Source organism: Alternaria metachromatica, assembly GCF_023757995.1.
Source record: "Alternaria metachromatica strain BMP 0045 chromosome Unknown scaffold_2, whole genome shotgun sequence".
In the NCBI taxonomy this organism is placed as follows: domain Eukaryota; kingdom Fungi; phylum Ascomycota; class Dothideomycetes; order Pleosporales; family Pleosporaceae; genus Alternaria; species Alternaria metachromatica.
This window is the reverse complement of record NW_026055493.1, coordinates 1-14,287: the sequence shown is the minus strand read 5'-3', so window position 1 is coordinate 14,287 and position 14,287 is coordinate 1. Positions and strand designations below refer to the sequence as shown.

At 52.0% G+C, this 14,287-nt stretch overlaps 5 protein-coding genes across 5 annotated transcripts; 3 read left to right on the top strand and 2 right to left on the bottom strand.

Moving 5' to 3' along the window:
- Positions 1–2,474: 2,474 nt before the first annotated feature.
- On the bottom strand, positions 2,475–4,257 carry J4E83_000825 (uncharacterized protein; the record flags this gene model as incomplete). Its single annotated transcript, XM_049327782.1, has 3 exons — positions 2,475–2,637; positions 2,689–4,052; positions 4,099–4,257. The coding sequence occupies 3 exons, from the start codon at positions 4,255–4,257 to the stop codon at positions 2,475–2,477; spliced, it is 1,686 nt and encodes a 561-aa protein (XP_049192300.1).
- A 1,089-nt stretch (positions 4,258–5,346) lies between these two features.
- Positions 5,347–6,949, top strand: J4E83_000824 (uncharacterized protein; the record flags this gene model as incomplete). Its single annotated transcript, XM_049327781.1, has 2 exons — positions 5,347–5,586; positions 6,167–6,949. 2 exons carry the CDS (start codon positions 5,347–5,349, stop codon positions 6,947–6,949), a joined length of 1,023 nt encoding a protein of 340 aa, XP_049192299.1.
- Positions 6,950–7,930: 981 nt separating this feature from the next.
- Positions 7,931–9,704, top strand: J4E83_000823 (uncharacterized protein; the record flags this gene model as incomplete). The annotated part of the gene is made up of 5 exons (XM_049327780.1): positions 7,931–8,359; positions 8,408–8,875; positions 8,928–9,131; positions 9,186–9,399; positions 9,457–9,704. The coding sequence occupies 5 exons, from the start codon at positions 7,931–7,933 to the stop codon at positions 9,702–9,704; spliced, it is 1,563 nt and encodes a 520-aa protein (XP_049192298.1).
- Positions 9,705–10,042: 338 nt separating this feature from the next.
- J4E83_000822 (uncharacterized protein) lies at positions 10,043–11,480 on the bottom strand (the record flags this gene model as incomplete). The annotated part of the gene is made up of 3 exons (XM_049327779.1): positions 10,043–10,671; positions 10,727–11,341; positions 11,393–11,480. 3 exons carry the CDS (start codon positions 11,478–11,480, stop codon positions 10,043–10,045), a joined length of 1,332 nt encoding a protein of 443 aa, XP_049192297.1.
- A 688-nt stretch (positions 11,481–12,168) lies between these two features.
- J4E83_000821 (uncharacterized protein) lies at positions 12,169–13,348 on the top strand (the record flags this gene model as incomplete). Its single annotated transcript, XM_049327778.1, has 4 exons — positions 12,169–12,259; positions 12,312–12,977; positions 13,039–13,173; positions 13,221–13,348. The coding sequence occupies 4 exons, from the start codon at positions 12,169–12,171 to the stop codon at positions 13,346–13,348; spliced, it is 1,020 nt and encodes a 339-aa protein (XP_049192296.1).
- Between the last annotated feature and the right edge of the window lie 939 nt (positions 13,349–14,287).

Here is a 14,287-nt window from a genome sequence, read left to right as displayed (position 1 = left end):
TCAGCAGGTCTGCCCGTAACAGGCAAATTCTGATCTGGCGTTGATCACGGATGACGCTCCTGATGTTCAAGGCGACAATATCATCGGGAACGGCCTCTCCGCCACCCTCACCATTGCCTCAAGCGGTCGCATCATGCTGGAGATAGAAGAGACTTCTAAACCCTATCAGCGCTTTTGGAGCAGCTTTGGTTCACCGTGTATTTAGGCTCAACGTTGACAGCGATGCTGCAGTCAAATCGAATCCAAGTTTCCCCATGTCGCGCTGCTGAGCTAACGGTGTATTACTGGTCACCGAATGTTGCGGGCGTCCTGCAGGCATGGGGCGCAGTTGTCCCACTTACACCTCTGCGCAATTCCGCACGCAGATTCAATTCAAATCAAGGACAGCTCATACGCATCGACTGCGATCCCAGAAGATCTGTCGGGCCATGACATTATCTCCTCCTCAAAGCTTCACGGTGGTCAGACCGCCTAACCACCTCTGTTCGCAGTGCGCAGCTTTCGATCTGGACGATGCGCTCCGGTTCAATCCGGGGGTACCGGTCCGAACTGTCTTGAGGATCTCTCGACTGAAGCCAGAAACTTGTAGTCTCTGCCAATTCCTATCCGGCAGCATGGGTCAGGTGCCAGAAGGCGGGGTGTGCAACCTTAATGCAGTGCAATCTCACGTCGCAGTAACACCTCTTCTCGAAAAGATCGAAGCACCCATACTTTGTATCGAGCGACGCGGGGAGTATAGTCTCTTCGATTTGTTCGGTATCCGCAGTTCCATCATCTTCGATCCGGATGGACCCATCAGTCAGAATCTGCGAGCAATTACACCTCTGATCGATGATTACACAGAAGCCCGCGAGTGGATCGCGTCATGCGTAAAGGGTCATGGATGTCACAAATTTCAGTTTTTGACCGAGTCAAAGTACGACACCAACGTACACAATCTGAAGGTCATCGACTGCAGAAACCGCTTAGTTGGAAAACTGCCACCAGCTGGGTCGTATGTGACATTGAGCTACGTGTGGGGCAAGCCGGACGCACAACATCCTGGCCAGCAAGCGGGCGCTGAGTCGTTGGAGCCGGGCGTCTTATCGCGCAACTTACCTCGAACTATCGAGGATGCCATCAAAGTCACGCTGATGCTTGGGTACGACTACCTTTGGGTCGATAGATATTGCTTGGAGAAATCTTCAGAAGACTTTCATCGACAGCTCAAACAGATGGACAAGGTCTATGCAGGGTCTGTTTTCACGATCATCGCAGCGGCGGGATATGATGGGGCTTACGGACTGCCAGGTGTTAGCCGGCAACGTAAAGTGAACCACCCTCTCCACATTGGGCAGCGAAAACTGGATTCCACTCCCGTGTTTTGTAGCGATACCCTAGAGAATACGGCATGGAGTACGAGAGGCTGGACATATCAAGAAGGCTTGCTTCCGACTAGACGTCTTGTCTTCACCGACACTCAACTCTATTTCGAATGTCAAAAAAGATTTCGGATGGAAGGCTGGATAGCCCCCGAACATATGTTCTGGCGTCGTGGTGGGGAAAAAACTGGATTCTTTTTCGAGGAACATGATCCAGGCCTCTTCCCATCTGTCAAGGGCTACGCTATGACAGTCCTCGGCCGGATCGAAGCGTTCACAAGGCGCTCACTCACATATGAAAGCGATGTACTGAATGCAATGCTTGGGATCTTCGCGTCTCTGGGACACTCAAATGGTCTCAGACACCTTTGGGGACTGCCATACTGTGATAACGATCTTTTTGGGTCGGACAAAACACCGCTTAACATATCGCACCGAAGATTCGTCAGCAACTTGAGCTGGGACGTGGAAGGCCCAGCTAGACGACGAGTCGAATTTCCTAGCTGGTCGTGGACCGGATGGGAAGGCACTGTACGATGGGCCAGGGGGTTGAAGATGTTGGACAACGCCAGATTGTCCCGAAACAAGACTGAAATTTCATGCGCAGTGAAGCCGGAGCTCAATGACGGGAAAATTGTTGACTGGAAAACTTACCAAACACTATACGACTCCATCACACAGGCACCGACTATATACATCCATATCAGTGCTCACGTTACTCGTATAATGCCGCTCCCACTGCCGCAATCGCAGAGATCTCGTTCATACTATCTTGAGCCTGACCCGAAAATCTCCCGCATCGGACTGGCATCAATGTTCATTGATGTTGAACCTACAGCTCACGATCTTCCCAGCTTTCTCCTGGGGTCCTATGTACTGCACTTGCCCTGGTACTTTCGTCATGGACACGATAGAGAGCATCATGTCCTGGTAGTTCAGTGTCGGGGCTCGCATTGGGAAAGAATTGGTACTGGGACCACATCAACCTTATTGGAGGCAGCACCGGTTAAAAAGAGATGGATGGACATTCGCCTTGGCTGACCAAGACTACGCGTCAGCCCACCACTCACTACCGCCAAATTCGTCCCGGCTACTACTTTCTCATGGCAAGATCTACTTCTTGTAGAATGTACTCATGCGATACTTCGTCTCACCCTCGTATTGCGCAAGGTCTGCCAATGCCTGTTCGCCCTCTCGTACGATAGCTTGACGTATCCTTTCACTCCGAGGCTTTATGCTCACGTTGAACGGCTGCGGTCGCATGTTCAAACCGTTACTTGCAGATGTCAGTATCTCACATACTGATCGCTTTCTAGTAGGCACTTACGTGTAATCAAATATGTCGACCGGAATGGGCTTCCCATTCTCATCTAGTGCTGGCTCGATCCTGAAGCCCCAAACCAATCGCGCTACCGTCAGCCATGTGCCCTGCTCCGCAAGCGCCTGACCTGAGCACACTCGACGACCCCAACCAAATGTCATGTACCCTCTTTCGCCGGGGAAAGGTCGCGAATCAGGATGGTCCTTCAAGAAGCGGTTCGGGTTGAAACGGTCGGGTTCAGGAAAGTCACGCTCGTTATGGTGTATCGCCCAGACGTTGCCCTGTACCCATGCGGATTGCGGAATCAGGTAACCGTTGTAGTAATCGTCTTGAACTGGAGCGTGCGGTTGTCCACCGATAATGGCTACTGATCGCCATCGGAACACTTCCTTTACAAATGCTCGCATGTAAGGTAGGTTTGCATCGTCCTCGAACGAAGGACTACGGTCCTCTCCTACAACGCGATCTAACTCTTCCCACGCGGCCTGCATAGTTTCTGGGAACGCTCGCATGGCGAGAACAGCGGTGATGAGCGTACTACTTGATGTGTCGGACCCCGCGCCGAACAGGTTACCAGTTAATGCCGAAATCTCCTTGTGATTCAGACCGTATTTCTCCTGCTCGCGAAACAACATCTTTGAATAGCAGTCTTCGTGTCCTGGCTTCTCGTTGGCTTCTCTGGCGAGCGAATAAAAGAAGTCATGGCCGCGGGATGACTTCTTCTTCGATCCCATGCCGTGCTTCCATGGGGCAAATTCCGTAGGTGCGCGAGCAAGAATCGGAAAGGTCTCCATTAGCATAGGGAATGTCTTGCCCGGTACGTTCAGATCAGCTGCTCGATGCATCAACGCGATGACCTCGGTGATGATTGGATCTTCGTGGCTCGCAACGCGTCTGCCAAAGCCGATGATAGAGACCACACTGGTCGCGTAGCGTTCAAAGTGCGCGACGTAGTTTTCGGGGGTGCTCAGGAGATCGAGGGCGACGACTTTGCTCTCGTCATTTTGGAAGTCGCGGTACTTCTTCACCTGCTGGATGCCAACGCCCTGATGTGTCACCTTGCGTAGCATCCGGAAACGCTCACGCTGCTCTTGTGTAGTAGTGATCAGGTTCACGAGGTTGTTTTGGCCAGATCCGAGTTCGGCAAAGACAAGCATGCGCGGTCGCGAGCAGTATATGCCAGCTCTTTTGTCGAGTAGTTCATTTGCGGTCCATGCATCGTTGATCCAAACGGTTGGGTTACGTCCGATCCAATACGTTATCAGCGGCGTGTTGTATTCTTTGGATAGCTCCTCGAAGAAAATCCAGGGCTTGTTGTCAGGCAGCTGGAACGTGTTGCCAACGATGGGGTATGGGAAGGGCCCTGGGGGCTATTCAACGTTAGTACCATCATCAGATTCTGTGTGTTGCTCTTACCATCTTCGATCTCATGTACAGCATCCAAGCATAATCTGCAAGTACACCTAGGACTGCAGTCAAGAAGACTGCCAAGGCGATGTTGCCAGCACCAAATTTGGAGATGCCATGCTGCACATAGTGTAAAGGCAGAGCCTCAAACATTTGCTCTATCGCCATGCCTTCTGCTGTACGGATCGTGCGCGCTGGGGATGCTACTCAGAAGAAGATTACTCCAAGCAACAGTTGAGACCAACCGGTGCATTGCAGCTCGCACGACGCGCCTGTTATGAAGCGACCAATGAACAAACACATGAATCAGAGCTTGCTAATCAACAGGCATCGCCGCCAGCAGCATTGAAAGTAGCCATCCTCGGAGGGTTGCATGCGCGCAACGCCTAACCCCACATCGCGGGGGTGGGGCACAGACAGCCGGGTAAAGTTTGCAGCCTCGTGGGCATTTCACACCCGAAGACATGCAAGTCTCTCGCACTGATACACGGAAGGATGCAGGTGGGCCAGCATCTGTGGGCATGGTGCCGGATGCGCACGTGAGGCGGCAGGCAAGGAGCTTGCGGCAGGTGTTGTGCCGAACCCCGGACGCGACGCGACGCGATGCTTAGCTACGCAGTAGCGCCGGAATGCACCTGGGCATCATCGACGTCTCTGAACATGTCGACACCAAAATCACGATGCCCTTCATCGCAATGTACTTTGTCTAGTACCTACTATTGCACTTTCTATCACGACTCGAGCACTAGGAGCGCCATGATCCCCTAGCACTCTATGCTCTCCTCTTTCAACTCGACTGCGCCGTACACGATGCGCGCGAACATCCGCGTAGAAAGCCATGACGAACACAACGCCCTCGAAATCCCGACTGTAGTATGGTCAGCCAAATATCGGACGTAGCGACCGAAAGGGTCTCCTCCTTTGTGGACCAGGGAAGCAGTACCACTCTATGCCACCCACCCATAGGGAAAATTGGACACCCGTCTGCAAAAAAGATAGAAGGAAACAACCCAGGATGCCTACGTTGCATTACGATCTTGCTAACACTTGTTTCAACACGAATGTAGGCTGCAGGGCGCCTGTTCAGCTCCCTTGTTGAATGGGGTGGTGCCACAGATAGCCCTTCCTATCGTCAGCCAGGACCATGGTAGCCACCGCTCGCATCACTCGTACCGCCATTCATCTCGAACCCACACATAAAATCTGCAACATTTTATTTTCACCCCGAGCACCTCCAGCCACGAATCACCATCCAACATGGACGAGGACAGCTTTACGCCCGAGGACAGCTTTACGCCCGAGGACAGGGCTATCATGGATCACACAGACATTGATGTGTTCATGTCGGACTACAGATCACCGCCAGTTGGGAGAAGTCTGGAAGACCTACCCACCGAGCTCATCGGCATGATCGCTGAGAATCTCGACAAGGAATCTCTGAGCATACTACAAGCGCTCGGCAGTCGGACTATATTACAGGCCATCGATCATGCTCTTGTAAGTACCTTCTCCCCTTACCCAAAGCTCGATCTTTCCCTAGCTTGTACTCTATCTCACTCCAAGGTGCTCGTTAATGAGTCGCTAACCACCCTACCTTAAGACCGAAGCGAAGTTTTCCAGCCGAAGATGTCAACTCACTATCACGAGCGTCGAACGTCTCGAGGCCCTGTCTCATTTACGATTTGCAACCCGTATTCGCGCACTCGAGATATACTTTAAGTTGGAATGTCGGTCACCGACGAGCTTGCGATACGGTCAAAGCATGGACACAGCGAAATCGCCTTGCATTGGAACCACGCTCAGCGAATCTGACGTGCGAAACTTGTTCAGTGCTATCTTTCGGCGTCTACCGAATCTGAAGAGTATCACGCTTCGCGCACCTCCCCCGCTGAAAGGGATGGCTGACAAATTGTGCTACCCCGTGATTTCAACATCTAATCCTTTGGCAATGGGTGTTATGGGGTTCCGTCCCGAATTGTCGATAGCCTATTCACCAAAACACACCCACATCATGCATGCGCTTCCCATATACAGGGTCATGCATGCTCTGGTGGACACCATACGACTTGCGCCACAGCAGCTTGAAGAGTTCAGCGTTGTAGGGTTCGGGTTGAAGTGGCAGACTTGGCTACTGGGGACTCCAAAGTCGCTCTTCGAGGCGATTTCACCTGCCTTACGTGGCTTAACGTCATTGAACCTGGAACTCGACATGGCGACCCTGAAGACTGATGCATACATGTTAGCCCTCGTCAAGCTTATCAATACCAATGCAAATCTCCAAGCATTGGCTTTGTCTGTTGGCGATCAGGGTATCGGTAAGTATCAGATCCGCAATGAGAGTTGGGCTCCTCTGCTCCAGCTACTGGGCGGCAGTCCTCCATTCCGCCTACATTCGCTCCATATCAACGGACTCGTTACGAGCACTACTGCACCTACACTCGCGAGTATCATCAACGTACACTCCTCCACGATCCGTCGCATTGTCCTCAAGAACACGAACTTCCATTACCCGAATACCCTTCGCGCTTTCTTCAGGGCTTGCGCCAATTCGGCCGTAAGCTACTACGAGACCGAGAACTTCTACCTTCATGAGAGGACTATGATAGTCGGCAGGTATCTTGCTGATGATGTTTTGGAGTACGACAATGCAGAACTGCATGAAGATGTCAACAACAACCACTGTGACTCTGATGCATCCTGCCACGATTGGGTAAAAGTGAATTGGGACAGTTTTGATGAGGAGGATAAATGGAAGTTGGTCTTCGAAAATGAGCAAGGGCAGAAGCGGCGTAGCTACATGTACGATACCTTCATGGACGTTGTTGAGATGGTCAAGGAGGGCAGTCTGAGGGACTCCTGAGTCTAGCCTAGAGAATACGTTGTCTTAGACACTGTTTGCTACTTCAGATTCAATACTACGTAGGTGGCATGCCCGTAGAGTTGCAAGGTTCTATCTGGAAAGTGCCCCACCACCTTCGCAGTCGACTTCCCCGCCTCTCAACCACCAACTTCATTTTCTGTTCACATTAGCGGATCGCAACACTTGCTTTGAATACTTTGATCCTTCAGGCGGGCACGAGTCTCTCCACTTCCCGATTCCGAAGTGGAGGACATGAAGTTTATTGACTCGCTATGCACAGCTGTGAAAGTTAGTACATGCAGATCTTTACTGTACTTCACGATCATGGCCAATGTCACACGGCGTTATCGCTCCGACCGCACGGTAGTACCGTACAGCCTGTGAAATCCCTGGGTTTCCCTGATTGTAAATTCGATGTTGGTGTTCTGAGGTCGCATGTTTCTAGGGTTATTGTGGCGACCTTGATAGAGTTTCGAAGCGACAGCCTAGCCATGTGCTATTCCAAACAGATGGCGGGTAGCAAGACAAGCACTAAAACGGCAGAAACTGCCGGGCGTTTTGTCACTCTTCCTGAATAGCTACCGGGCATCGTGATGATTGGTCCCATACGCCACGCGGAAACGGGAAGTACCAGCATTAATACCTGAGATATTGTACATGGTACACCGCCACCTCCGCACTCCACACTTTAGACTGCCTGTGGATTCCGGGGTAGGGGCAAGCTAAGCATTTCCAGGCACTATCGGCATATATTGGGACAAGAATGCAGGTGGGACCACATTCACAAAGATCTGCATGCCAGTCTGGATGAAAGGGATGCCCTGTTATGAGGCAGAAGGATCACTGGTGCCAGCCTCTCTAGTTGATAGTTTATCGCTTCTTGAAGCTAACCCTGCTTCGCAACATCGAGCAAAACCTCGCCGCATCATCTTGAATTTCTTCATCACCACCTGGGCACCTTTGGAGAGAGAAACCACCAAAATGCCCGATCTAACAAGCAGTCTGCTTTCCAATTGGAAATGCCTCGCGGCATGTACCCTCGTTTCCATGTCGCCGTTCCAGTACGGCATCGACTTTGGTGCTATCGGCGGTCTACAAGCCATGCGCGGCTTTCTCGAAGTCTTTGGCCATCCTGATCCCATGACGCCTATAGGCTACAACATCTCTCCCGAGCGTCAGCAACTCATCTCGTCTTTGATGACACTAGGTGCTTTTATCAGCTCAATGTTCGCTGGTGTCTTCGCGAAGAAGCTGGGGAGGCGCCAATGTCTCTGGATGGCCAGTGCGCTTTGCTGCGTTGCGAACATTGTCATGATGACTACGACCAACATTGCGGGATTGTATTCTGGACGACTCTTGATTGGTATTGCAAATGGGTGGTATATGACCTTTTCGCAGCTTTATATCCAGGTTCGTATTCCCCTTCATTCGTCCGGTACATTACTGACAAATGACTAGGAATCAGCACCAGCTCGATACCGCGGTCTCATGATATCCGTTTTCCAAATCTGGACCTCAGTTGGCACTCTCATTGGCACGGTAATCGACAACGCAACACACGACATGAACGGTCGGAACTCGTACATCATCCCACTGGGCATGATCTTCATCGTACCGGTTTTCATGTCTCTTGGCCTGTTCTTCATTCCGGAATCGCCACGTTGGCTGATTCTAGTCGAAAAGCCAGCACAAGCTGAGAAGGCGCTCCTGTGGATGCGTCCTCATCCCGAAAGCGTTCCCGGCGAAGTAGCAGAGATCCAAGCGGCGATTGATGCTGAAAAGGCTGTCAAGTCGAGCGCGAACTTCCTGGACATCTGGAAAGATCCTGTTGATCGTAGGCGCACGCTGCTGGCTATCGCTGCGGTATCCACTCAGGCTGCGTCGGGTGCCATGTTCGTGATTGCGTACGGAACGTACTTCTTCCAGGTCAGTGTATCGCTCCCGTTTCCTAGAGCATGCCAGGCTAACATTAAGCAAGATGGCGAATGTTGGTAGCCCCTTCATGAACTCCTGCATCTTGACCGCAGTCGGTGTCGTAGTAGTCATGATCAACAGCAGTGTCATCTCAAAGATTGGTCGCCGCCGCGTTTTCCTCATGACCGGTCTTTCTATCTGTGGTGTTACGCAGCTTATCATCGCGGCTGTCTACCACGTCAACCCTGGCACGACTAGCACTGGAAAGGTGAGTTTATCTTTCTTTCGTGGAATATGCGAGCTTCTTACTGACCTGTCCAAGGCTATTGTCGGTCTCTCGGTGATTTACATCATCGGTTACAACGGTATGATCGCGGCTTACGCCTGGCTCTCTGGTGGAGAAATCCCATCTCAGCGTCTACGCTCATACACGTTTGGTATCGCATCGGCCGTCGCTTTCGCAGGTGCTTGGCTCACCACCTTCACTGCACCATACTTCATCAACCCTGACTCCCTCAATTGGGGTCCTGAATATGGTAAGACATCCATCTTTACTTCTCTATACTCGAACCCCATACTAACATCATATGTAGGCTGGATCTGGGGACCATCCTGCTTCATCACAGCAGCATGGGTATACTTCTACCTGCCCGAGATCAAGAACCGCACTCTCGAAGAGATTGACGAGATGTTTGAGGCTAGGCTTCCAGCGCGCAAGTTCAGGAAGTACGTCTGTACTGGCCGTGTTGCAGCTGGTCCTGACGACAAGATCGAGAGCCGTGATAGCGACAAGGATGAAGTTGTGCATCACGAGGTTGTCGGTGCGGAGAAGAGTGGCTGAGCTATGACTTGCTGCAACGAGTGTATCTTTTTGTGGAAGGAGGCGCCGCTTGACGCCTCTGGCTCGGACATACAGTTAGGCTTTGCTCTTGGAATCAATCGGTTTTCTGGCTCCTTCTACTACGCAGTACTTCTGCTTCGTCGTCATTGATGATGTGTCTCGATGTTATTACCGAACTGACGGAAGGCTGGACGTGACCTACGTGCCTCCGAGCTGTGCACTTTTTCGAAGACATCATGCAGGACTGATACCGTTTGCCACACGTATATCATGAAGCAGTTCCAATAAACTCTAAAATTTCGTTGAGCGTATCCTTGTGGTACTTCCGCTTGACTGGACTACACAGCAACAGCGCTAGCTTTCTTAATCGCCTCATCCCCCAGTTCCTCAGCATGCTTCTCAGCATCATGTTGGAACACCCAATCCTCTCTCGGGAACTGGATCAGAGTGGGGTCCTTCTTCACCTTCTCCCAATCCGTCTTGTGCCACATGTCTCTCGTTGTCTCGCCCGTTTTCTGCACAGCCTTGACACGATCGTAGCGTATATCCTGGTATGCTCGTAACGCGCCTCGTACGTTATCCTTTCCAGCTTTTCGTAGCAACACGGCGAGTGTAACACCATCTTCAAGTGCTTGCGTTGCACCTTGCGCACTTGTTGGAAGGAAGGGATGTGCTGCGTCGCCTAGCAAGCATATCCGGCCGTGACCTGGCGCGGAGCCATAGCCCGAAACCCAGTTGGGCAACGGGTCCCGGTATACAAGTTTCCAATCAACGAGTTTCTCTTCCGGTGTCTTGGAAACGATCTTCCAGCACATTGGATCCCAGCCGTCCAACACAGTCTTGACGTCTTTGAGGTAGCCGGGGAAGGACCAGGATTCGTCGATGTCGTGGTCGTCACGGTGGGTGAGCACCCAGCAGCAGTCGGTGCCGTTCTTGATGGTGCTGAAGAGGAAGTGTACGTCTGGGCCTACGAAGTTGTTAGCATGCGATTAGTCTCAAAGGTGGGGTGGAAGAAGGCTCACCGATCCATCCATTAAAGGTATCGCCGTTCTCGCAGAACTGCTTTGTCTCCGGGTCTGCGATCATGTCCTTGTTGGTGAACCAAGCTCGCCATACGGCGTATCCACTGCTCTTTGGCTTGTCTTCGTATCCCAACACCAGTGTTCTCGCCTTACTCCGAACACCGTCACTCGCAACCACGAGGTCGCCAGCCACGCGCGTGCCATCTTCTAGCACGATGCCCGCCTCCTTATCACCCTCCCAGTATTTCTCCACTCGTTGTCCCAAGTTGATCTCCACGCCAATTTCCTTGGCATAGTTGAACACAATCTCGTGCAGTTCACCGCGATGCCCGTTGAAGTTCGGCGCCTTCTCGTCGCGTGGCGGCGTCTTCTGGTTTATAACAATCTCGCCAGTATCCCATTTGTGAATGTTGAAGCCGTATTCGGTGAGATCGATCGAAATCTTGCGCATGTCGCGCGCGACGCGTCCATCACTCCAACGTGCGAAGATGCGCCCAGCATTGGGACCGAAGGTTATTATGTCGCCGAGGATCTTGAGGGAAGGGAAGGATTCGTAAATGACGGGTGTGTGGCCGTGGCGGATGCATTCTATGGCTGCTGTGAGGCCACCGAAACCTGGTGATGTGTGTTAGAACGTGGCTGTGGCACGGACTGCTAAGGACGTACCTGCGCCGATAATGATGACTTTGATGCCCGTCTGTGGCTTTGCGCCATTATTGACTGGGCCGTTGTCGTTGGTCTCTAAAGAAGACATCTTGGGGAGTTTGGTCTCGTCTATTCTCGCACGAAGTGGCATAGGCGACTTCAATCAAGCTTCACGACTGGGCGGAATAAGGTAACACAACGCGATTCGATGCGAGAAGAGGTCCCAGGTATCCAGACGCATCGACCAGGTAATTGCTTGTGAGCGTGGGGCTCAGCAACCCTGCATCTACCGATGATATGGCCATGTACCCATCCTTCTCAGTAACTCAACCAGGCGAGATGGAGCCGACGACCGAGGGTGCAAGCGCGAGTCGTGGCGCTGAGGGCCTGCAGGTGCTGGTCGCCTCTCCCGGCATGTCCCCTCCGTGGGGTGGAGTCGTATCATTGCGAGGTGGATCGGCGTATCTGCCGGTTAAAGGGTGTTGACGCGTGATGCGAGGTCATTGGGACGCGAAGTATAGGTCGTAGCTGCCCCACATGGCGCTAACCTTCCCCGCCTTGTACCCCGCAACTTTCACCCCAACTGCACTTGTCCATTCCCAGCGCATTCTGTCCCGAAGGTGACACAGATGCTGTCGACATGGGCGGAACTTCGCGTGCAGTCTCGATGCTTCTGGATGGTAGTTGCTGTGGTAAACGAGCTCAGTGCCAGGGATAGCGAGAGCGATACCTATGCACTCCCCTTGATAAGATTCTAAGGCTCAGGCTGTTACTCCTCGAGCATATCAAGAGCTAAAATGTCGACTCTAACTCATCCTGAATGGGATGAGAAGACAGGCGGTCTTGAAGTCGCGAAAGCTTTCGCCGAGCAGATTCATGGCAAAAATGGTAGGACGTCCATGTGCTTACGCTGTTGAAAGCTGATGTTGACCTAAAAAAGTGCTCATCACCGGTGTATCCCCTGAAAGCATCGGCTCTTCTATAGCCCTCTCGATTGCCTCCCAAAATCCAGCGCTCCTCATCTTCGCCTCACGCACCAAGTCCAAACTAGAAGAGGTCGTGAAGAGCATCCAGGATGCCTATCCAGACGTCACAGTCAAAGTAGTCCTTCTTGACTTGATGTCTCAAGAATCTGTCAAGACTGCTGCAAAAGAAGTGTCGCAATTGACGAGCCGCCTGGATCTGATCATCAACAATGCTGGTATCATGACAACGGCGCGTCAAACTACCAAAGAAGGTCTCGAAGGTCAATTTGGCGCCAACCATATTGGCCACTTCCTCTTGACCAACCTGCTCATGCCTCAGCTTCTGGCCTCAGCTTCCTCTTCAGATGAAGGTGCCACCCGCGTCATCAACCTCACTTCTGCTGGTCATCGGTTGAGTCCTGTTCGATTCTCTGATTACAACTGGGAGAAGAGCAACGACGAGATACCCGAAGAAGAGAGGCACGTGCAACTTCCTTCGAAGTTTGCGAAGGGCGCAGATGATGGATACAACGGGTGGCTGGCCTATGGACAGGCGAAGACGGCGAACATGCTGTTTTCAGTGGGTTTAAACGAGAAGTACAGAGGAAAGGGTGTGAGAAGTTATGCGGTGCATCCTGGATGTGAGTACCCCGCTGCGCAAGCCTTTTGAGTGCGTGATTTCAGAATTGCTGATGAGTTTAGCAATCTGGACTGGTCTCAGTCGAAACCTGGACGCGGATGGCGAGGCTGCGATTCGAAGTGTAAGTCCGTTCTGGAAGAACCTTGATCAAGGTGCCGCAACCGTACTGGTTGCAGCGCTAGACCCAGCTTTGAATGGTAAGTAAAGGTTCAGTCGGCACAAGTCAATACTGACAACGTATCAGAATCAAAGGGTATCATGCTGTCTGACTGTCAGATGTGTGATGCGATGCCATACGCGACTGATCCTAAGTTGGCCGATCGACTGTGGGCCTTGAGTGAGAAGTTGGTGCAGAATAGCTTCAAGTTGTGAGGTAAAGCGATGGTCAACGAAGTAAGAGATCAGTTGTGCAATGACAAAGTGAAGGGTAGGATGAGGAATGAAATTACCTAAGTATTGTCAAAAATCGATGCCGGTAGTGGCTGAGGAAAAGGATCACTGCATGACACCCGTTTCGCATTTTCCGCCAATGCCCTTGAATGATGCAGAGGTGTTTGTTTGTTGCGGTATTCGTACCTAGTGGCTTGGTCGTATTCCACCACCGCTGTCGGATAAGATAAGCGTGCACGTTCCACCGCGTCTTTCCCTGATGTCACATTCCGAGGTCGACTACCATGCCCAACTATCTTCACTTCAAGTACGGCCCACACCTAGCACACTACGCGTTCCAATTCTCCCCTCAATGGCCCGTGGCCTTCGTAGCGATTTAGATCCGTGTCCGCGTTGTCTCTATTCCAGCAATAGACTCGGATTATTTGACGATCTCGAAAGCTATGTGTAGCTACCTAGGTACAGCTGATCACCTACTTCATGCGAGAACAGACTCACGATGGCAAGGACGTGTTAAGGCCATGACAGCTACTTTTAGAGCAGATGATATCACCGCGTGATAGCATGGAAGCGGCAACGTTAAAGAACACGATCCGAGAATCTATCCCAACCGTCTGACAGGCCACGGCCTACCAATCCGAGCCCCATAACCTACAAATCCCACACACCAGCAGCTGCGTGATGCCTTTGGGGTTTAAGCAGCCTGCTGAGATCGATCGCACAAGCACCCTCAGACCACGGCGAAGACGAACACTCAAGCAAGGACGAAGACGGGAACAGAGGCGAGCTTAGACATGAAGAATCGCTCGTTGCAGGCACTCGTGTACAGTTAGCCGGAGCTCGATTCGAACATGCATGCAAAACCAGAATTCAGCAACGAGAACAGGCCGGACGGGGGGGGGGGGGGGGGGGGGGGAGGAC